This window comes from Ursus americanus, chromosome 16, assembly GCF_024610735.1.
Source record: "Ursus americanus isolate L20-20 chromosome 16, mUrsAme1.1.p, whole genome shotgun sequence".
In the NCBI taxonomy this organism is placed as follows: domain Eukaryota; kingdom Metazoa; phylum Chordata; class Mammalia; order Carnivora; family Ursidae; genus Ursus; species Ursus americanus.
In genome coordinates, this window is record NC_142142.1 from 12958588 (window position 1) to 12983458 (window position 24871).

The 24871-nt window shown below is 38.7% G+C and overlaps 1 protein-coding gene and 1 pseudogene across 2 annotated transcripts in view; one reads left to right on the top strand and one right to left on the bottom strand.

The window, feature by feature from the left end:
- Positions 1-24472, bottom strand: part of NARS2 (asparaginyl-tRNA synthetase 2, mitochondrial) — a 131877-nt gene extending 107405 nt beyond the window's left edge. For both annotated transcript variants that reach the window (XM_087868187.1, XM_045816181.2), the window contains exons 1-5: positions 23951-24472; positions 19515-19624; positions 18575-18695; positions 15469-15609; positions 9582-9662 (exon numbers count right to left, since the gene is read on the bottom strand). In XM_087868187.1, coding sequence (XP_087724313.1) covers positions 9582-9662; positions 15469-15609; positions 18575-18695; positions 19515-19624; positions 23951-24091 — 594 coding nt within the window. In that variant the 5' untranslated portion in view covers positions 24092-24472. The remainder of the gene's footprint in view (positions 1-9581; positions 9663-15468; positions 15610-18574; positions 18696-19514; positions 19625-23950) is intronic.
- On the top strand, positions 14785-14860 carry LOC123804268 (U6 spliceosomal RNA; annotated as a pseudogene).
- Positions 24473-24871: the final 399 nt, after the last annotated feature.

A 24871-nucleotide genomic window follows, 5' to 3' on the forward strand; every position in this document is an offset into this window, starting at 1 on the left:
AAAGCAAACTGAAATCACATCAAGATCTCATTTTATATCCATGAGATTCTTAAAATTTTAGAAGTCTAAAACTGTCAGGTGTTGGCAAGGATGTGGAACAGCACACCCTACTGGTGGGAGTTTAAATTCATTCTTCTCTACAGGCAAAATCTGGATTTATGTAGCAAAGCTGAAGTTAAAAACATGCTCTTGCACTATTTCATATATACTCTTGAAGGCATATTGGAATCACCCAGACAGCCTTAAAAATATTAATGCTTGAATCCTATTTCCCACAAATTTGGACTGAATTGGAACAAAACACTGAGAAAACAAACACCAAAAAAAAAAAAACCCAAACCCAAAACCCAACTTATCACAGAATAGTGTGATTCCACTGTGTTAAGTTGAAAACCACGCAAAAAGAAACAATATTTTGCCTACAGGCACACACATGTGGTAAAACTAATTTTTTTAAAGCACAGAAAAAAATAATTGTCACAGTGGGAAAAAGGAGGGAGATGGAATGGGGAAAGAACAAAGTGGGGAATCAAAGGCACTAATAATGTTCTATTTCTTAAGGTTAGTAGTGAGTATAGGTGCATGCTTTATATGGTCTATATAGCTTGTATTATTTGGTACCTATGTGATATTTAGTAAAATGAATTAAGCATTACTAATAGGTTACTTATACGAAAAAGAGCAGTACTTCAAATTCTCGTCAACAGTAGGCTATCAGTAAATGTTATTATTGTCCTTTCCCCAGGAAAATAAAAGGTTGGCTTGAAGAGTGGCCGAAAAGAAAAGGCTTTAGCGTGGTGCTCATCCTTAACAGTCTGCTACCTCATAAAAAATCTTGAACTTCAGAACTTTAAAGTTTTGGTATTGTTTCTCAAAAGCCAACTTCAGAAGTCAATGTGGTGTGTACAAACAGCATTTACTTTACAGCCAAACAGATCTCGTTAAAACTACAACTCTCCCTTACTATGTGGCTTTGGTAAGTTTGTTTGTTTTTTAATCTGAGCCTGGTTTCCTCATGTAAAAATAAAAGATAATTTATTCAACAAATATTTCTAAGGCACCTACCATGTGCAGAGAATGTGCCAGGTATTATACAACAATGTACAAGAAACAAACACATGGTTTCTGCTCTTCCAAAGGAAAACTAATTCCTACTTCAAAGGGTTGCTGAAAAGATTATGTTATATAAAGGAACTTGACATGGTGCCTGAAATATACTTGGTATTCAATAAATGTTTTTTCTCTTTCTTTTTCTACTTGGATTACTTAAAGCTAATAAAATGGGATTACTCCTTTTAGAAATCCGGTCTAGTGGTCTAACATTATAAAAAACACCAATGAAATAACATATACGGCAGTAAAGTACTATACAAATATTATTTGACTTAACGTACTGTATAAAGATTAGATGTTATTAGTCTGATCTACCATCAGATTAAAATGCTGGCACCTAAATCAAAGTAAAACTATTTTAAAATTATGAACCCGAGCATGATTGGCTTCAGATTTCACAGTGTTTTTATATTCTTAGTGATTTGACTTAAAACGTATCCTTGTAGTATCTGCAATTTTCTTTTAATATGGCTAGCTTTCAAAGTTACATTATTTTGGTGGCATTTATTATTGTAGGATTTTGTTTTTCCCATTTAAAAATATCTTGCAAATTCATGTTGCTGAGAGGCAAAACAGAAATAACTTTGTAAGTCAAATAGCACTAGCACAGTACTTTTCACAAGAAAGGAGGATTAACAAATATTTATAGGATGAAGCAAATAGTGCAGTTTTAGTCCAGTTGTGTGGCTGATGGGATTAAATCATTTTAAGAATGCACTCCACTTGGTGGATGCCGTAGGGTGGAAGAAATAGTTCAGTCTTCTGAATAAGACCTAGTAGCAGCACGCTGTATCGGTTCACAGTCTGAGGGATTTTTTCCCCCCAAACCACAGTGTTGATTCACAAAATCCTCACTTCACAGTAGAAGCAGCAAAAACATGGTTATCAAATCAGTTCTCTTCTCAGTGCCCTGAAAACAGATTTGCTTCTCTTAATCTAGTATAGCATTTTCTTTCTTTCTCCTCTTTGATTAGTTTTGTAAATGAAAAGGTTAATATATCTGGTTAAAATTGGAGAAAAAAAGTTAAAGCATTTGGTAACACACTCTGACATATGATTCATGAGAAACAGCACTCACATACTGCTGACAGAAATAAAAATTGGTACAAACTCTCTAGAGAAAAAGATAACAGTGACTGCCTATAGCAAGGAGAACCAGGCTAGCTGGGAGTCAGCAGTGGGAGGGAAACTAACGTTTTACTTTACCCCTTTGTAACTTTTGACCAGTGTAACTTTTACATATAATTTTTGTTTTTAAGCAATACAAGCAGATGATTAAAAATTCAAAGCATACAGAACAGTAGGCCCCATGCACAGGCAAACACTAGTGCGAGTCTCTTATCTATTTTCCTAGATGTGTCCTGGGCCTTTTTCACATGCAGAAACTGGACCTCCTTAACAGAAATAAACATCCTCGACAGAAAAAGGACTAATCTCTTCAGGATGAAAGTTCTGCAAAGCTAAAAGAGCCCAGAGAAAATATTAATCAACAAGTATCCAAGTGTCTCACCACTGTCAGGTAGTTCCCCATAAGAAGCTTGCAGTCTAGGTAAGGAAACAAAATAGAGGTTAAAAACAAAAAACCCCCCAAAAAGCAGTAAAGAACAACTGAATGTCCAAAGAGGCTATAGCAACTGAGCATAAGGACGACAGACTTGGAAGAAGAAAAAGCTTAATGTCAGCTAAAAAAGCTGTTTTGGTAAGAGGTTTGACCTGGGTTAGCCCCCATAACATCTGAAGTTTAAAAGAAACAGGGGCGCCTGGGTAGCACAGCGGTTGAGCGTCTGCCTTCGGCTCAGGGCGTGATCCTGGCGTTATGGGATCGAGCCCCACATCAGGCTCCTCTGCTATGAGCCTGCTTCTTCCTCTCCCACTCCCCCTGCTTGTGTTCCCTCTCTTGCTGGCTGTCTCTATCTCTGTCAAATAAATAAATAAAATCTTTAAAAAAAAAAAAAAAGAAACAGGTAAAAATATTAAAAAGTGCAAACATCAAGCAGAACCAAAATGATATGTGCCATAAGTAACTTAGCTATAAAAACTTACAAGCACCCAAATTCCTGAGGTCCAGTAACTTCTTGCTACCATTTCTATAATACACAACGATTTGGAAAAGAGAAAGTTTTGTTGCTAATATCAGTCTGCTCCTGCATATTAAGTTTTATTTTTGAATAGCAATTTTAAGTTTTCATATGTGTCATCTCACTTAATCCTTACAACCTGTAAGCATTGTGTCAATCACATTTTACAAGTGAGGAAATTGAGGACTGCTGTGGTAAAAAGTAGTCCAAAGTGACAGCCTTTTTTTTTTTCCTTTTTAACTCTCAACTTTAGCATGATAGATCTGCAGACCCACTCTTCAGTGAAATTGATGAAAGTCACAAAATAAAAAAATTAAAAAAAAAAAAAAACCCTTGCCTCCACCCTAGCCAAAGTTCCTGAAAATGGTCCTAAGGACATATAGCAAATAAAGAAGCATCTATTCAAGACAATCTACTAAAACTTGGTAAGAACAAGCGGTGTTTGAATGACAACCCACTCCCCCTTCCTTCCCCATCAAAGCTCAGCATGACAGAAACTTCACTCCAGACTAATAAAACAGCCAAAGACAGAGAGCTCTTTTGAACCCCTCAGGTCCCAGTCAGAGGATTACCTTAGCAGTAGGGGCAGCATGCCAGCATTTCTCACCTCGCCCACAGCTACCTGCTGCTGACGCTAACTAAGTTCTGGGTGAGTGTGGCCAAGACGTGGGGGCTCCCTTCTTCTGCCCAGTCGCTGCTGGTCAGAAGGAGGCTCTGCCTTGGGCAAGGCACTAAGAATACTAGGCCCTGATTCTCTTGTCCAGGCTCATGGGGTGGGCGAGGCAAACCTAGGAGACCTGGAGCTGCAGCCACCCACTCCACTGAGCTTGGTTCTTATTTCGGGATGTCACTTAGAAGTCCCCACTGTCCCTGCCTCCAGCACTACAGCCTTGTTCAGAGATTTCGCCTGGGGATAGAAGCAGGCCATAAAACACTTCCCCAAATCTCTTTTTTTAAAGGAACTGACTTCATTTGCCACAGAATGTGGAAAAGTTCAAACCTAAGGGTGCTCTGAAAAAAAAAAAAAGGTCATGCTGAAAGGCAAATGGGAGGCTTTGGACACTGGAGATAAAGGATAAACTGTAGACCTGCTAATCTGCTGGAGAGAAACTGAGAGACAGCAGGGAGGAGACCTTTTGGGCTCAGGATAAATTTCAAACATTGACTTTGGAAAGTATACCTTTAAAGGACCATAAATTTGACTGGATCAGTCTGTGAATACTGTTGAAACAATGGAGCAATCAGCCTGGAATTAGTGGAGTTTCAGAGCTGGGTGTGGTCTGGGAAAGAGACAGCCAAAGAGAGCCCAGCCAGAATCACCGCCACCTCTAGGTGACTGTGGGCGTACCCATGGCTGAGCCAGCCAGGGCCGTAATCAGAGACTTCACACTGCTAGGGCGATGCAGGGGATAGATTTGTTTCTAAAATAGAAAAGAAACTCTTATAACTCAACAACAAAAAGACAAATAAGACAATTAAAAAATTGACAAAAGACTTAAATAGACATTTCTCCAAGGATATACAAATGGCCAACAGGCACACAGAAAGATGCTCAACGACCTTGCCATTAAGGAAGTGCAAATCAAACCCACAATGAGATAATGGATCCATTAGAATGGCTGTAACAGAGACTGGAAATAACAAGCATTGGCAACGATGCAGTGAAAGTGTAATCCTCCGGGTGCCTGGGTGGCTCAGTCAGTTAAGTGTCTGACTTCTGATTTGGGCTCAGGTCAGGATCTCAGGGGCATGGAGTTGAGCTCCACATTGGGCTCTGCTCAGTGAGGAGTCTGTGGAGATTCTCTTCCTCCCCTACCCCCACTCGCACACACGTGATCTCTCTCTCAAATAAATAAAATCTAAAAAAAAAAAAAGTGGAAGCCTCATGAATTGTTGGTGGGACTATAATATGGTGCAGCCACTATGGAGAATAATTTGGGTGTTTCTCTATCAGTTAAACAGAGAATAACCATATGACCCAGCAATTCCACTCCTAGGTATATACTCAAAAGAACTGAAAAGAAGTGTTCAAACAAAAACTCGTACAAAAATGTTCACAGCAGCATTATCCATAATAATCAAAAAGTGGAAACAACTTAATGTCTATCAATAAATGGTTAAACAGGTATATCCATACAGCATATTATTTAGTAATAAAAAGAAATGAAATTCTGATACATGCTACAACAGAAGCCAGGCACAAAAGGCCATATATCATGTATGATTCCATTTATATGAAATATCCAGAACAAGACAGCCATAGAGCCAAAAAGTAGATTAGAGGTTACTAGGGGTAAGGGGTATGGGAGGAGAACTTTTGCTATAGAGTTTCTGTTGGAGTGATGAAAAAGTTTTAAGAAACAGTGGGAATGGTTGTACAACACTGTAAATATTATTAATGGTACTGAATTGTACACTTAAAAATGGTTAAAATGGGAAATTTTATGTCACATATATAACCACACACACACACACACACAAGCAAACCAAACTAATGCCAAACTTCAACATATAGTATGAGATACAGCATGAGACTCTTTACAGTATGAGATTCAGATATAAAAGTACACGTCTTCTTGGGTTCCATTTAACAGGCTTACACTTTCAGTTCATTCTCAGCTTTAAAAAGTATTTAAAGTATAAATTCTAAGGCTTGAATAACGTTCCCTATTATATGAAGTATTACTCTTAGATTTTCTCAGCCTAATTTAATTTCATAATGTGTGACCATTTATCTATCACATTTTGACATAACAGAACTGTAATTTTAAAAGCTCAAATGTGAATTACACATTTACGTATAAGTTGTAAATGTTCAAAAGCAAAAAGGAAACCCATAATGAGAGACAATTTCATACCCTCTAGGTATGGCTATAATAAAAAAAAGAAGGGCAATAATAAGGGTTGGCAATGATGTGGGGAAACTGGAACCCTCAAGCATTGCTGGTGGGAATATAAAATGGTGCAGCCACTTTGAAAAATGGTTTGGCAGCTTCTCAAAATATTAAACACAGAGTTACCATATGACTCAGCAATTCCACCCAAGAGACATGAAATCATATGCTCATCGAAATGTTTTCACAAATGTTCACAGTAGCATTATTCATAATAGCCAGAAGGTAGAAACAATCCAAATACCCATCAACTGCCAAATGGATAAACAAAATGCTGTACATCTACACAACTGTATACCAGCTGAATATAAAAGGGAATGAAGTACTGATAAATGCTACAACGTGAATGAATCTCAAAAACATTTTGCTGAGAAAAAAAAAGCTAAACACAAAAGACCCTATGTTGTATGATTCCATTCATATGAAATGGCTCCTCGAAAGGCAAATCTATAGAAAGTGGTTTAGTGGTTACCTAGAACTGGGAGGGGGGATGGTGAGAGACTGCTAATGGGTACCAGGTTTCACTCTGGGGTGATAAAAAGGCTCTAAATTTAGATTGTAGTGATTGATGGCTGCACAATCTTGTGAATATACTAAAAACCATGGAACTGTATTGTAAGTGGGTAAATTTAATGGCATGTAACATATATCTCAATAAAGTTTTTTTTTTTTTTAAAACCTGTTCCATCTTTTTGTTCCTATAGCCATCCAACTTTATTTCTTACCATTCGCCAATATGAACCTTCTAATTTGTCCATCCAGAGTCCACTGAAAACCCCACAATCATTTCTGCTCACTTGTTCTCGTACTGGAAATATTCTCCCTAGGTTACAGTCTAGTCAGAAATTCAGAAATTTGAATATTTTCCTGCCCAAGTCAATCCTCATTGACCAATTTTCCTCTAGATTCCATACCACCTGCGATTGTTGACTATAACTTCAAATATATACATAAGGCAGTTTCATCTTATGCTCCATCAACACTCATTTTTGCCATAATCTCTAATTCTTGCCTTTAATCTCTTTTATCTTCTCAAGACAACCTAGCATCTTGAACACAGACGGTACAAATGTCTGCTGAATAATGTATGCATGCCTTAACAAAACTCCTACATACGTGTTCAGTAGTACCCAAACCTTAACAAACATCCCAAGCCTTAAAGCAGGAAACAGAAAGCAGGAAAAAGAAAAAGGAACTAAAATGATGGGACATGCTATCACTTCTCAACAGCATACTAGAGAAGTGTATGTTCTTTTTTTTTTTTAAGATTTTATTTATTTATTTGAGAGTGAGAGAGAGTGAGAGTGAGAGAGACAGTAAGAGAACGAGCAAGATTAGTGGGGGAGAGGGAGAAGCAGGCTCTCCACCAAGCAGGGAGCCTGATACAGGACCTGATCCAAGGACTCTGGGATCAAGACCCAAGCCGAAGGCAGCCGCTTAACCAAATGAGCCACCCAGGCGCTCTGAGAAGTGTATGTCCTTATTGCGCATTTCAAAATGGCCTTTTACTGCTGCCCTCAAACCCGGGTGTGTACCAGGCATCCTTGCAGGCTCCACACCCAGTGTGGAGCCCGATGTGGGGCTTGATTTCACGATCCTGAGATCCTGACCTGAGCAGAAATGAAGAGTTAGACACTTAACTGACTGAGCCACTCACACACCCCAAGAGAAGGAAGAATTTAAATATGAAAGTCCACTTCCACCTAACAGTGGGGTACCAAGATTCAAACCCCAATGCCTTAACACGCAGTCAGGACAAAATTAACACAATGAAAGTATTGTACAGACATGTGTGAGGTGGGAATAAGAAGGTCCTGCTTTCAAAGGGTAGACGGTTGGCAGGGGCAGAAGACAAGTCTTCTAAACCAAACTTCTGAAAGCAACAAAGACCAGCAGGTGATAAAAGCCACAAACTGCTGAGATCTGATGTACAGCCTGACTGCAGGAGCCCAGGAATGTGAAATTCCTCAACGTGGCCCTGAAAGGCTACAAACGCTGAACACTTCTCATTTGTTTAGCTTCAGAAATATGTATTTTCCCTTCCTCTATATTTATACTTACCTGGTAACTTGCTTTGTATTGTTTAAAGGCCAAAATACACATACTGTTATCATTCAGACTTGCTTATGGGATTTCCCTGGTAGCAAAGTAGTTATCTCCAAATGTATCATTATTTCAGTATGTTACAATTTTTTTTTACTTGCTTAATTTGGATCTCTTTAATAATTACTTTCTTATTTGTAAAACTCCTTTAAATTATACCTTTCCTTCCCTGTCATTTCCTTTTTAATATTCAGTGGTTTAGATTAAAGGATTATGAAATGTATTTAAGGTGGGTAATTCCTCACTTCAACAAAGACTACTAAGGTGCAAAGAGAAAACAAACAACATAAACACCTAGAAGAGAATGTTTTTCACAATTTATGTATTGTTATTTTATCATTTGCTGCCTTCTTTGAACTCACATTTACAGATGCTAACATTCCCAGTTTAAATGTTCAATGAAGCATTTTTATTCTGCTTTTTGCAGAAGGCTTATCAAGATTTCTTTAAACTATGTATGAATACAGACAGCATTTGATTATCATTTTGAACAATGACTTCAACACACCAGGACAACTTCTCCCAGTGAATATTTTGTTCATTAATAAAAAGAGCATCATTATCAAGAGTCCGAATGTACTGAACCAGAACAGAGCAGTTATACACAGGTCTTGCCATTTGATAGAATCACCCAGATGTATAAATAAGAATCCTGACATCTTAGAGATAAAGAAATCACTACATAAATGAAAGAAATACAAAAAGCACCGTTTATCAACATACATTTCTCTCTGCCCATTATTATACTACTGGCCAATGATGTTTAACAGGTTGTGAAATTGGTAAATGAAAGGCTTTCAACTGCCCACAAGTAAGAAAAACTGGTTACTTTTAAATAATATGCAACAAGGGCAAGCTGACAATGCCTGGCATATACCAGGAGCTCAAAAAATTATTGTTGAACAAAGAATAAAAATCAGAGCCTTCATGAGATACATGGAACATAAATAATTTCTTATAAAATAAATGTGTTCTTTAAAGACTTTGGAAAAGAAAATATGCACATGTATGTTTTTTCTTATTTTATCTTTTAAAATATGACTTACATCCAAAAATATTAACTGGGGCTTGAATGTGCGTGAAAGAGATCTTAAAAGCTTTATTAATCTCTTCAAATTTCTCTAGTTCACCAATTCACAGTTACATAGGAGAGCAAATGGAGTACTAAATTAAAAATTCATTCCTTTCAGTCACAATGTCAGTAATATAGCCAGTAGGACAGGAAATCAGAGAAGTTTGAATTTTCTCTATATGCTTTTTAAGGATTACTATTGACAAAACTTCAAGTTCTAGCTATGGTCTATCCACACAGCCGTTATTAAATTTAAAGCAAACCTTCCGAAGAAAAATATCAAAGAGCAACCTATCCCTCAAGATGGGAAGCACAACTTACCTCAACTTGGAACAGTTCTCCAGCTCCCTCACAGTCATTGGATGTGATTATTGGAGTATGAATATGCACAAAGCCACTGTCCTGGAAGATAAGAAAACCCACTTTTTTCAGCATATCTGTATATAAAACAAATCTAAGAACATACGACTGATTATCGTATTAAAAGAGCACTAAAAGAATGCCATATCAAATCTCTAACCTCCAAGTATAACTAATGAGGCACCAAGTTGAGTGTTTTACTGTGCAGAGAAGCACAATGAATTTTAAACCAAGAACTGACTTAGACATTCTCTAGTCCAACGTGATTTCAAAGATAAGGGAATTGAGGCCCAGAGAGATTTAATGAAAAATTCACACAACTAGTCGATGGCAGAGACATCCAGGACTGGAACCTAGGCCTTTAGGGTCTCTCTGGTGTATTTTTTTCTTCCCACTTCTCTTAACACACTGGTAGTGATTCAACACACACACACACACACACACACACAAACACACACACACACACACACTCTCTCTCTCACTCAAGGCTAATGCACAATGATGTTACCGCACTGCTAAGGGCTTACAAAGTGATCAATATGAATTTCGGTTGTTATTTCGGAATGAGACCCCCAATTGTCACAAACCACCAAAAACGGAGAAAAATTAAAGTTGACAAATAGGGACTGAAGAAATAAATAGCAACAAAGACAGAAATGATTTTTAGGAAGTCTGTCATTAAGCTGATGGCACAGTACACTGAGTATGGCATAGGCAGTGCACTTCCTTTGCCTCAAGGAAGATTCTAAGCAGCAAATCCATCCATTACTGAGGCGCCCAACTGCAATTCTTCCGCTCCAAAGTCTGAGCTATTTCCATTAGTGAACCACAAAAGCTGTTTGCTGGTAGGATTGAAATAACCCAGCAACTTCAAGGTTATGCTTCTTTCGTTTTGACTATGAATGTAGGCAAAAGGTTACATTCGGTGTAAATGTTGCAGGTGGGAGTAGAGGTAATTCAAGTGAACTTAACGTTGCAGAAGCAGAATAGTATGTGTTTCACATAAAAATTCTGGTCTTGAAATCAATGCAATGAATTCATACATGCACATTTAATCTCTGCCAAATTGTGCCTATCACGGATGGAATGTAAAATGTCTCAGTGCAGCATTACACCAGTGGCCTCCCAAATCTGTCCCTCCCTTCCTAATAAGGTGGCATTCAAGTCTTCTGGCTATGATACAAAGTACCCAGTTAACAACCTGTTTTATGATATAGACTGATTAGATATTCAAGCCATAAATTAGGAGTCTCAGAAAATATTCAAATATATACTTAACCTGGGAGCTACGTGCCTAGAGGTGCCACACAAAGCACATTATAGAGAACGAATGAAATATAATCAATAACATCACTGCATAAAACTTTTATCTCCTAGGAACCAGAATTATGGACATGAATCATTTATTCCACATGAATACAGGCAACTACGAGCAGGGGTGCAGTAAACAAAGAAAGGAAGTGAAAAATCCAAAGGAAACGAGGGTGGTGAGAGGGAGGGGGGGAGGGAGGAGAAAATTTAACGGCTAAATGTAATTGCCAAAGTTAGAACTGGTCAATTGCCACAAGAAACAAAACTGCAAATCTTATGAAAATAACTATATGGGTTAAAAAAAAATCACTCAAGTAGTGGGAATTATTCTTAATACTCAATTAATGCTAAACCTTTCAAAAGGTGTCATCAGCTTTTTAAGCCTTAATGCTGCTAGAAGGCGTATATCAAAGTCTATAACATTCCCACCAAAAGCTATAAAGAACAGAGTCCAAAGGTAGAATAATAAAGCACAGAGAACAAAATCCAAAAAGGAGCAAGTGGATAGGGAAGTAGAAAAATAAAAAAGAAAATAAACAGCAAGGAGTGGGGGAGTATTGTCCGCCGCCACCAGGGTGTCAGGTATTTATCCCATCCTACAGCAAAGAGGTTCCTAATTAGAGAAAGAAAGGCCAGAGGAGCCAAAAATAAAAGTACACACTTACCCAATTTTTCTTTTTTTTTTTCCCCTTAAGATTTATTTATTTATTTGAAAGAGAGAGTGAGAGAAAGCACAAGCAGGGGGGAGGTGGGGCTGGCAGAGGGAGAAGCAGACTCCCTGTTGAGCCGGGAGCCTGGACCCTGAGAGGGAGCTTAATCCTAGGACCCTGGGATCATGACCTGAGCGGAAGGCAGTGCTTAACCAACTGAGCCAGCCAGGCACTCCTACTCACCCAATTTTTCTGATTCTACCCACCACCTCTAAATATTTAAATATTTCTGATACATATTTTAGAACCAGATATTTATAAGGCACTGAGTATCTGAAAATTACAAAATTCACATACTAAGACCCATGCATATCACTCAGAACTTCATGGACTGTATTTTTCTTTTACACTCACACAAAGTAAGCATCATTATTTAACCAGAATCAGCAAGAAAGAAACCTGACAAAAACTGCTAGCCACTGGCAACAAAAAGTGACAGCAAGAAGACAAAAAAAAAAAAAAAAAAAAAAAAAAATCCATAAAAAGCAGTCACAGGAACGCAAAGACACAGTAGTCTGCGGTCATTCAACAGAGGGGCAAAGAATACACCCTGACAAGCTTTTAAGGCCTTGCCATACAGAAGAGGGAAAAATCTGATACTCAAAGAAGAATCTGGACTCATCAAGAAAGGGCAAACTCTTCTATTGGGTCGATTAGGAATACAGGGAAATATTTAATATATTTTAGGATAACTTCCATAAACTGGAAAAAAAATTGTGCCTAACTATTCTGTTATGAGAGAAACTCAGCTCTTCTAAGTAATTCGCTCCTTGAGGATTCTAGATATCCAAGTTTTAGTACACAGCAAATACAGCAATTTTATGAAAAAACCAACTTATACACAAAATAGTTTTGATAAACCAAATGAATGACTTTCTAATCTAGAAATCTTACTAGATTTCAACTGGAAATCAACCAGAACAGTACCTTGTAAGTTAGGATACTTTAAGGTATGAAACTCTTACTTAGATTTTAAGTCTTAACATCTTTTAGGGAGTCTAAAGTAGTAAGTCACAGAAATAGTACCAAATACTAAATAACATGTAACTATTATTTAATAAGCCCTATCGTATTCTGTGATTTCAGTTCAATCCTAAGTGCTATACATGCAAGTGGGTAACATTATAGAATTATCAGCAGTGTACTTTTCAGGGCTTCACAATTACAAAGAGAATTTATAGCACTCAAAAATTACCTGCCTTTTAACTATAACCAATAGTGCTAAAATTCATTATTTGCAACCACTTAGAACGTTATTTTGCTTATTTTTTTATTTCAGATTTTCCCAGTTTGTTATTTTTAATTGTTTACACAGTTGTAAAACCTTCCAGTAATAAATGTATAAAGTAGGTAAAGCCCACTTGTCAATGGACTGTCAATATCACCACCTAGTGGCCAGAAATCTATAAAACTTTCAGTATTGAAGCAGGTCTACTTTATCCACTGTTTAAAGCCATATAGGGCAAAAAACATTTTTAGATCTGAACAAATTTTCTGTTTGTGTGGTTCAAGCACTACTGAAAAGCCATACGGAAGTCCATAAGAAAGTTTATGAGAGCATATGGAAATGTACCTTTTGAACTATAATAGGATGACACAGTATAATGTGATTATTTTTCTTTGTTTGTTCAACACAGTATGCTTCAGAGCCATGATGCTCTTTAGCTGTTACACCAGAAACTAACTCTGAAGGAGCTTTTCAAAGAGCACAACTCTCTTGGTAAACTACAATAGGGCTGGGCCTATTTGGATGCACCTAAGGGAAGGGTATGATGGTAGACACTCTCTGCCAATCAGCTGGATCTGGAGAAGTGGCGTACGAAGAGCTCCAGAATCACTTGACTTGGAAGACCACTGAACTTCATCTGCTGGCCACTCCTGGCCTTTGGGGCCATCTCATCCACATGGGGGGAGGGTCCTTTCACCTCATCAGCTTAACAACTATATGCCCCTGTGGCTTTCCCAGGTAAGGGGAAGTGGATGACGAGCAAAGCTAAATAAGACAAAATGCCTTTAGCTACGCACCAATCTACTTGATTAACACCAGTAACTCTCTAAAAGTAGTACTTACTACAAATAAAATACGTCTATGACCGAGATGGAAAAACCGGGATCAGATTTACCTTCCCCCCTTGAAACAACCAAAAACAGACAAACAAACAAAACCCAAAACTAAACCCCCACCCACCACACAAAAAGCCACATGAAAGGATGGTTTTCAAGACAATGGCTATCAGACAACAAAAGACAGTGATCCCTGAGGTGGGAAACAAACTTAACGAACCCTATCAATAGCCTTGCTTAGTACCTTGAGACTGTCCAGGCCATAGCTGGACATAGAAATAAAGTGGAGCCCAGCAGACTTCCTGAGTTGAGGAGACAGAGCTGAGAGCCTGAGGGGACAAAAGTGGCTAGAATTCACAGGAGAGAGTATCAGAGAGGACAGAGCTGCACAGAGAACTCCAGGGATGTACAGAGGGTCACTATGGAGTACTAGGTAGAAGAATGATAAACACATGCATGTGGGAAAACTATCAAAGGCCAAGGAAAGAACCATCCAAAAAGATTATGAGGAAACAATGCCTGGTGCTCATGTGTGGCTGGAAACAGTACCTGTTCCCACAAGCCAGATTGGGAAAAACTCAAAATTCACAAGGCACTAGGTAATGTACTCAGGAAGACTTGGCCTCAGTAGTGGAAATTAACTAGCCCTAGACTGTGAGCACTGCTCCAGCCTTATTTACCAAATCAAAAAAGCAAGACCCAAAAGGATCAAACGGTTTTCAAGTAGCTTAACCGCACACCAAAACAAAGCTTAATAATGTCCAACATGGTAAAATTTTCTGTCTGGCATCTAACCAAAGATTAGCAGATACACAAAGAGGCAAGAAATCATAACCTGTAATTAGGAGGCTAAAAGCAGTAAATCAAATAATATGTAAATAAAATACAAATTAAAAAAAGCAATAAATCAATCAAAAAGGACTTATAATCAACAGACATGTTAGAAGGACATAAAACAGTTATTAAGCAGCTATTACAACTGTAAATAGTTTCTATTAAAACTGTATTGTACATGTTCAAAAAGTGAAGTAGAGATATGGAAGATATTTTTTTAAAAAGGTCCGAATCGTGCTTGCTTCGGCAGCAATGCAGAGAAGATGAGCATGGTCCCTGTGCAAGGATGACACGCAAATTCGTGAAGCATTCCATATTTTTTCCACACAGGAAAAAAAAAGGCCCAAATCAAACATCTAGTTATGAAACCTACCATGTGAGATGAAAAACGCACTGGATAAGAATAACAACAAATCAGTCACTGTAGAAGGAAAAATTAGTAAGCTTGAAGACACAGCAATAGAACTACCCCCTAAAAAAACACACAAGGAAAAAGGAATTTAAAAAAAGAAAAGAACATCAGTGAGCTATGGAGGTATCACTAAGTGGCCTAATATATAGGAAACTGATGTCTCCAAAGAGGGGAGGTAACATAAAAAATATTTGAAGAAATAATGGCTGAAAAACTTCATGCAAATTAAAACACACAGACCCAAGAAACTCTACAAGGTCTAAACACAAGGAACAAAAAATACTGTGCCAAGGCACATCATAATCTGATTGCTCAAAAACAGTGATAAAGAGACAATTTCACATCAGCCAAAGAAAAAAGTACCACACAAATACAGGGGGCTTGGAATAACTGTTGTAACTAACAGAACTTTCAGGATAATACTCCAAGGTTACAATTATTTAACTTCTTCACAAGATAGAACAGCTACGAAAAAAAAAAAAAAAAAGAACAGCTAAAAGCACACAAAGCACCTTACCTTAAAGAAAGAATGAATAGCAGCTGTGGCTTCACTGCGAACCCTCAGTATAGAACCCAGAGCATTAGTTCTACACCGAAGGTGAGGATACTGTCTTAGATACTCCAGAGGATGCCTCTCTTTATATTTAAAAGGGAAAGCCTGCCAATAAATGGAAGAAACAAATTAAAAGCTAAAAAACATAAGAACTAGGAAGATCGGTAGGGGAAGAAAGGGATAAAGAAAGGGGGGGTAATCAGAAGGGGGAATGAAGCATGAGAGACTATGGACTCTGAGAAACAAACTGCGGGCTTCAGAGGGGAGGGGGGTGGGGGAATGGGATAGACCAGTGATGGGTAGTAAGGAGGGCACATATTGCATGGTGCACTGGGTGTTATACGCAACTAATGAATCATCGAACTTTACATCAGAAACCAGGGATGTACTGTATGGTGACTAACATAATATAATAAAAAAAAAAAATTAAAAAAAAAAAAGAATGAAGGGGGGTAAACAGAAGGGGGAATGAACCATGAAAGACTATGGAGTCTGGGAAACAAACTGAGGGCTTCAGAGGGGAGGGGAGTGGGGGACTGGGATAGGCCGGTGATGGGTATTAAGGAGGACACATACTGCATGGTGCACTGGGTGTTATACATAAATAATGAATCATGGAACACTACATCAAAAACTAAGGATATACTGTATGGTGACTAACATAATAAAAAACTATTATAAAAAAAAATAAATAAAAGCTAAAAAAGATAATGTTCTATAATAGCAGTTTCCAGGACACTTGTTAAATAGTAATGCCTCAGAACAAAATTAAAATGTTTTCCTTTTCTGTTTCTTAATGTAAATGAATATAGTCCACATTTATTCCAAATTAGTAGAATGGTAGGTGGAATCAGAGATGTGGGTTTGAATCCAGCTCTACTACTTATTAGGTGTGGAACCTTGGGCAAAGTTAATATTACTGAGGCTAATCTGTTATTTATCAAGTTTCCATCCATTAGCTTGTATCAGTCACTACTTACAAATAGAGAGATTAGGATATAATTATGCAAAATAGTCCACTGTTTGGCACATAAGAGTTCAGAATATTGTAGATATTAAAGATTATGTTTTCTACAGCTGTGTACACACAGCTGGTGTTCAATTTTAAAGTCACCCAAATGTCTTGAAAGCCTACAATCATTTATAATCAATTGGCACTGTTTTTCACTGTTTCTCAACATGTCTAAGAACATGAGGGAGGGTCAACAGCTTTCTGTCATCTGGCAGAGTAGTGTATATTTACAAAAATTTCAAATTATGACTCTGTGTAGAAATATTACATGCTGTCCCCCTCATGTTTCAAGATTAAGAAGACACAAACAAAGCTTCAGTCCAAAGTTTTAGTAACAGAAAAACTAAGTAAAAAAGCCAAACTGCTAGCTTATTCCATTTAGTCTTACCTATTTCTTTTAGTGCACATGCTAATTTATTTCATAATAGAGATAAGCACCACATCTACTAAAGTCAAATTATGACCACACTAATAGGAGTGTGGAGACTGCGTGGGGATCAGAATTCTCTAATGTCTGAATACATTAAAATGAACCTGAAATCAAGGGGGAGAGAAGGTGAATGACAAAGAGAGAAGCCAAGAGAGAACAATTTAAGAGTAAAACACATGACAAATTTTAATAATCATTATACTCCTCTAAAAAAGCAGAACCAAAAATGTTTACCATCTCCAATTCCTCTCTGAGTCCCAAATTATTTTCAGTCTACTTTTCAGAAATCTTAGAACCTGATTCCAGATTTTACATGTCAATTAGTATTTATTAGTATTTCAATCAGTATTTCTTTAAAAATTATTCAGAATGACATTTTTTTAAAAGTTGCCCATTTTCTCTCTTATTTCCTTATATTTATTTTCCTCCAATTATCCAAAAGAAATAAAAATGAATTAAAATGAGGAAATCTCCCTATACTTCCTCATTTTTTGTTCATTAAATACTTGAAGACAAGCATAGCAAAACTACAGGGGAGTCAAACGGCTGGGACATCAATTTCAGCTGTGGCACTAGTCAGCAATATAACCTTGGGCAAGTCAGGTCACCTGACTGGGCCTCATTTTCTCTAATTCAGAAACTGGATTGATAACCTATGGTTTTATACCCTCTAACCTCTTTATCAGGTGATAAATAAAAGCTAGTAACAAAGAGTCTTTCAAAAATAGGCATAAATATGTCTCTCTCTTTTTTTTTAAGATTTATTTATCTGAGATAGAAGAAGTGAGGAAGAGAGAGAGAGCGCGCATGAGCGTGCGCACACCAGCAGGTGGAGGCAGAGGGAGGAGAGAGAACCCCCACCCCCACCCCAGCAGACTCCCTGCTGACCAGGGGGCCTGACAGGGTTCTTGATCTCAAGACCCTGAGATCACAACCTGAGCTGAAACCAAGAGTTAGATGCTTAACCGACGACGACAGCCAGGCACCCCATACATGTCTTAATGTAGGATTTCTTATGTTTGCTCAGCTCGAGCATTAAAGCACTCCAGTACGGTCCCAAAGAATTTTGTGTGATAAATGGAAATGTTCTGTATCCATGCTATCCAGTATGGTAGCCAGCAGCTGCCTGTGATGACCAAACACTTGAAATGTGGCTAATGTCACTGCGAACTGATTTTTTTTATCTAATTTTGATTGATTTAATATTAAATTAGTTGATATTAAATAGCCACAGGTGGCTAATGGCTACTATACTGGTACAACACAGTTCTAGATTCTGCAAAAGTCATTTCTAGGCAGGGATTTCCTAAGAACATGGTCTGCCCCAGTACGTCTCTGTCACTGCAGCTAACTGGGCATCCTCATGAAAGTGGCAAGTTTCAACTGTGACAGGTGTCCAAAAGAGATGCACAGATTAATACTTCACTTTCACTCATAAAACTCAGCCATCTACATACTTTTTGCTACACTCTCTACATTCCTCAGGCTCTATAGCCTGTTCCAATTATCTGGGAAGTCCAACTGAAACATGCTCTAACTGCCATCTTCGCAATAATCACACTTAAAACAGACTGCTAATGTTTTACATTAAGCCTAAATAGTCTCCACTAAAGTATTAGAAAGCATACCTTGGCATCGCAATTTCCAACAACTTCAATTTTTTCTGCCTTCAGTTCCACATTTTGCTTTTTGGATGGACTTTTTACCAGCTGCCCTTGAACTTCCACAGAACTTCCAAAAGCCAGTTCTCTAAAGTAACAAAAAGCCAGCATAAACAAGATTATCGTTATGTGGAACCCTCATTTTAAAACAAAACTTGCTATCAGAACATTTCAAAATTTAATAGAGGTTTCACCCTTCTTTGGGTAGCAAATAAATGAGAGACTGAAGCAAAGAATAGGTAGGGGGTATTATTACATGAAGATGTTAGAAAAAGAAAGGCCTCCAAAAAAAGAAAAAGAAGAAATTTTGCCATTTGCAATGACATGGCTGGAACTAGAGGCTATTATGCTAAGTGAAATAAGTCAATCAGAGAAAGACAATTACATGATTTCACTCATTTGTGAAATTTAAGGAAAAGACAGAGGAGCATAGGGGAAGGGAGGGAAAAATAAAACAAGACAAAATCAGAGACGGAGACAAACCAGAGAGACTCTTAATCATAGGAAACAAACTGAGGGTTGCTGGAGGAGGGGGGATGGGGTAACTGGGTGATGGGCATTAAGGAGGGCACATGATGTAATGAGCGCTGGGTGTTATATAAGACTGATAAATCACTGAACTCTATGTCTGAAACTAATAACACATTACGTGTTAATTAACTGAATTTAAATTAAAAAAATAGAAAAAAAAATGAGGAAAAAAAAAAAAAAAAAAAGGAAAGGAAAGGCCTGAGCTTGAAGGATCTTGATTCCAGATATTTGGACTTGAGCCTCAAAGCTTTGAAAAGCAGGTTTGTTTAGAAAGATCACTCAGATGGCAATAGGAACACTGGATTAGAGTGTTGGGGAGCAGAGATGAAAGAAAAAAGATTCTTTTGTTAAAAAAAAAAAAAACCAAAAAACTCACCTACTGTCAAAGCTTGAATCTGCTACAACCTGAAGGCTTTCCAAAGCCGATCCATCATTTATATGCAGGAACAAGATATCCTTCTGGGATCGGACTGAACGAATCCATCCCTAATGAAGAAATTTCTAAATGTGAGTTTAAAACACAAACATTTTACATTTTCATTACACACGCACATATAAGACTAAATGAAAAAAAAAGTCCTCAATCCTGTCTTAACAAATCAATCACTTTTAGCTCACCCCTGAGCATATATAACTCAATATGATTCTTATTGCAGTGATATATAGCTCTGGCATTACATCTTTTTGTTTGGTTAATAAAACTCACCATTCTGAAAAGATGCCTAACATTCCATTAGGTGAAGAGCCTAATTCACATCATCAATTTCCCCAATATTGGCTATTCCAGGTATTTCTTCCTGCCCCTTGCTCCTTTTCCCCACCACAACAAATAACAGGGCACATATTTTGGCCCCTGCCTCCTTTTATATAAAATTCCCAGAAGGGAGATTATGTAGTTATAGACTAGAAACATCTTCATGAGATTTTTTTTTTCCCTTTAGAATGTATCACACAAAGTTTTCAAGAAGCTTTTCATTGTGAACATATATTAAGTAGTACATAAGCTTTCAAGGACACTGAATTCAAATGACAGGTATGTGTGAGTACAAACGAGAGGCCTTCTAGTAGACCAGTACTACTAAAAACAGCTCTCCCAGACCACATCCAACTTAAATTTAACTTGCACAGAAAAGGATATATTCTAGCAGACATTGAACAACTGTGAAACAACTGATGGTGTTTGATTAACTATCAGACATGCTTGGGAAAAGGGAGATAATTCTAGTTAGAAAAACTGTATTGACCCTTTCTTTGTGTTCCCATCATGCCCTACAGAAATCGCTATTAAAGCTCTTCTATTACTTATTTGCATGTCCATAATATTTCCAAAGTTTAGGAACCATGCTTTAGTTGCCTTTGAAGGCCATTGTCAAGCGCATATAGACAGTCCACTAATGTTTTTCAGTGAAAGAATATCTACTATGCACTAAAAATCGACTATGTGACAAGTGTTTTACTACCTTCTTCATATACTATCTCATCCCTTCCTCACAACAGCTCTGTGGATTATCATTATAACTTGTCTTACAAGTGAAGAACCTGGGGTCAAAGAAGTAAAACAACTTGCCGAAGCTCACACTGCTGGTTAACGTAAAGCCAGAACTTGAACCCAAGTCTACCAGAAAGACCTTGAAATTTTTCTGGAGCTACACTGAACAAAGTATAGATTGCCTCCAACTCCTATATAAGATCTTTCACAATTGAGTGTGCCCGTCTTTCTGGTTTCACCTCCCCATGCTTCCCCAAAGGCAGCTGCTCTTTGGTCACGTTCAATCAACAGTAATTCCTAAAGCACCACTGTCTTGCTTTTCACTTTTTAGTAAAAGGTAACATTGTGAATCACCGTTTAAAAATGTGCTTCTGTTCTAAGCTCTTTATAAATATTTTACTACTTATTCCTTACAAGAACTTAATGCAGTGAATATTAGAGATGAAGAACATATTTAGAGAAGTTAGGATACTCTCTCTAAATAATTAAAATCAGTTCCCAAATAGCAGAGCTAGAATTCAAATACAGTTCTTAGTTCGAAGTTCACATTATTACCAAACTTCTCTAGAATGCTATCTCCACCCCATCCCAGTTCCTCTGCCTGAGGAACTCATATCCTTCAGGACTCAAGCGAAATGTCACTTAATATAAGAAGTCTTCCTTGATCTCACATAGTTAAGGACGTCCCTTTCTATCTTCTCACAAATTTCTCTATCACCAATACTAATCACATTGCCCCAAATACTAGTCTTAACCATTAGACTAGGGCTGACCCACAAAAACATAATGTGAGCCATAAATGTAATTTTGCATGTTTTAGTGGTCACACTAAAAGTAAACAGGTTAAATTAATTTTAATATTTTAGTTAACCCAATTATGCCCCAAATATCAACATGTAATCAATATAAATATATAGAGGTATTTTGTTCTCCACAATTGGTGTGTATTTTACATTTACAGTTATCCTTTGATTTAGACCAGCTTCATCTCAAGAGCTCAATGCCACAAATGGCAGGTAGCTACTATCTTAGACTGCACAGCACTAAAATGAAAGCCTCTAACCTAAGCAGTAGCTTTTATCTTTAAATGTTTTCTAGATTACCACTCTGAAGGAATCATTAAAGTATGTATGTCAAATGAACAGATGAATGAATAGAAAAGGTTTTGATTTGTATCATGGAAAAAGTATGAAACCCAAAGAAATGCAGAGGGGCTATCCTGCTAAAAATCAAGGATATCCGAATGGGAGAAGATATTTGCAAATAACACTACAGATAAAAGACTAGTATCCAAGATCTACAAAGAACTTCTCAAACTCAATACACAGGAAACAAATAATCAAATCAAAAAATGGGCAGAAGATATGAACAGACACTTTTTCAATGAAGACATACAAATGGCTAACAGACACATGAAAAAATGTTCAAAATCATTAGCCATCAGGGAAATTCAAATCAAAACCACATTGAGATACAACCTTACGCCAGTCAGAATGGCAAAAACTAACAAGGCAGGAAACAACAAATGTTGGAGAGGATGTGGAGAAAGGGGATCCCTCTTACACTGTTGGTGGGAATGCAAGTTGGTACAGCCGCTTCGGAAAACAGTGTGGAGGTCCCTTAAAAAGTTAAAAATTGAGCTACCCTATGATCCAGCAATTGCAATACTGGGTATTTATCCCAAAGATAGAGACGTAGTGAAGAGAAGGGCCATATGCACCCCAATGTTCATAGCAGCATTGTCCACAATAGCTAAATTGTGGAAGGAGCCGAGATGCCCTTCAACAGATGACTGGATTAAGATGTTGTCCATATATACAATGGAATATTATTCAGCCATCAGAAAGAACGATTAGGGGGCGCCTGGGTGGCACAGCGGTTAGGCGTCTGCCTTCGGCTCAGGGCGTGATCCTGGCGTTATGGGATCGAGCCCCACATCAGGCTCCTCTGCTATGAGCCTGCTTCTTCCTCTCCCACTCCCCCTGCTTGTGTTCCCTCTCTCGCTGGCTGTCTCTATCTCTGTCAAATAAATAAAATAAAATCTTAAAAAAAAAAAAAAAAGAAAGAACGATTAGCCAACATCTGCAGCAACATGGACGGGTCTGGAGGAGATTATGCTAAGTGAAATAAGTCAAGCAGAGAAAGACAATTATCATATGGTTTCACTCATTTATGGAACATAACAAATAGGAAGATTGGTAGGAGAAGGAAGGAAAGAATGAAGGGGGGGTAAACAGAATGGGGAATGAACCATGAGAGTCTATGGACTCTGAGAAACAAACAGTGCTTCAGAGGGGAGGGGGGTGGGGGATTGGGATAGGCCGGTGATGGGTATTAAGGAGGACACATATTGCATGGTGCACTGGGTGTTATATGCAAATAATGAATCATGGAACATTACATCAAAAACTAAGAATATACTGTATGGTTACTAACGTAACATAATAAAAAATTATTATTAAAAAAAATCAAGGATATCCAAGGACAAAAAAAAATAACTTCATCAGTGTTTCAACAACCTATAAGAAACGGTCAAACCACCTTACTTGGTCTACTCCCTTAGGGGAAAATCTTCTATGTGGAGCTGTTGCAAACAATATTAACAAGAGAAATAAGAGCAGCTAGCATTTATTGACTGTGAGCCAGTGTTCTAAATGTCTTAATACCTACCATCTCACTTAATCTTCGGACTCTATGAGATTGAGGCTACTATTAGCTTCATTGCCATAAGAAGGAAACAGGTACAGAACACGTAAGAGACATGCCCATAACTAATAAGCCACTAAGTGGCATATTTGAACCTAGGCAGCATGACTCCAGAGTTGCAAACTACACTCTACTCTTTCTCCTAATTTATTAAACATACATTATATGCAAACCCCCATTCTTAGGCCTTGGGGTGGTTAAAAGTTGAATAAAAGCCACTGTTTAGTTGCAGAAGTATTTACTGTTAGGCATGTGTGAATACCTAGACAGATAAGACACGCTGTCAGCTCTTAAGGAGCTAGCTCGAGGCAGCCCTATTAACTGTGGATGTTCATTATGAGGGATAAAGGAAAATCGTAGGTTTATTCTGCTGTATGACTAACAAGTTCACAGGTAACGTCCTGGTACCGTAAGAGCATAGTTCCAGGATTTCACAGGCATCCCAACAGTTTTGCAAAAAGTAACGGTAGGCAAGGAAAGGAAAAAAGTGTGAACGCACACAACTGCCTACGTTTTCTCCTTTCCCTGCCTGTCACTGTCTGACAAGGCAAGCCTAGTCGTGGAGGGGCCATTTAAGTCACTAAAAAGAAAAAGCCACCCCCTTCCCATACACCAACCTGGACCTTAACGCGCTCCCCATTCGTGTTCTGAGCCCCGAGAGCATCCCGCACGCTCAGTCTGGCTGAAGGTTTGTGTCTCGGGCAGGGAGCGGAGGAACAGGAGCGCAGGGCTCGGACCAGGCACCGGGCCCCAAACATCGCTCGGCTGCCCCAGGCGCTCCTCGGGACCAGCCCCGATCCAGGCGGGTGCGGACCTTGCCTATGGCGAACCTCCCCTCTCGACTGCTCCCCAATTCTGGGCTGCAGCCCTGCACTCAGGCGCTCCAAGCCCCACCTCCCCCCGCGGCTACTCTCTTCCCCTTCAGGGGCTCTAGTTCTTTCCCCCAGAACCTTCCCTGCGCTTCCCTCTCCCCGGACAGGGCGGAGCGGAGACAACACAATTAGCGGCGTAAGCCTAAAAAACCACGCGCGGTAGCCGGCCGAGACACCGCACGGTCCCGCGTAGTTTCCAAACCCACGGCTCAGACCACCTCCCACAGCTGAAACACGCGCCGCCGCCGCCACACGTCACACGCCACCGTCAACGTCATCACGCTACGAGGAGGTTAAGGAGCGTGCGCACTTGTGACTCCAGTTTATGGAGGGGGCGGGCCAGAGGCCTGCGCGGGCGCAGTGGGGAGGAAGCGGGCCAGAGGCTCAGAAGGGGCGGAGCTAAGGCATTCCTGCTGTAGGCGTATTGCTGGGGCAAATGGGGAGCACACCTGGGCGGGGCCTAAGAGGTCTTCATTTCTAAAGCCTCGAGGTGATGCAGAGGAACACTGAGAGGCGCAAAACATAGATCTTTGCTCAAGTCACAGTTTTGTAGTGTCAGAAATCTAAACGGACAACTGCATAAAAGGGATCAGTTCCCTGGCGGAGCCTAACCATGGGATGCCAGAGATAGCTTGCTGGAGAAGGTAGCCCTCTGACTACTAAAGA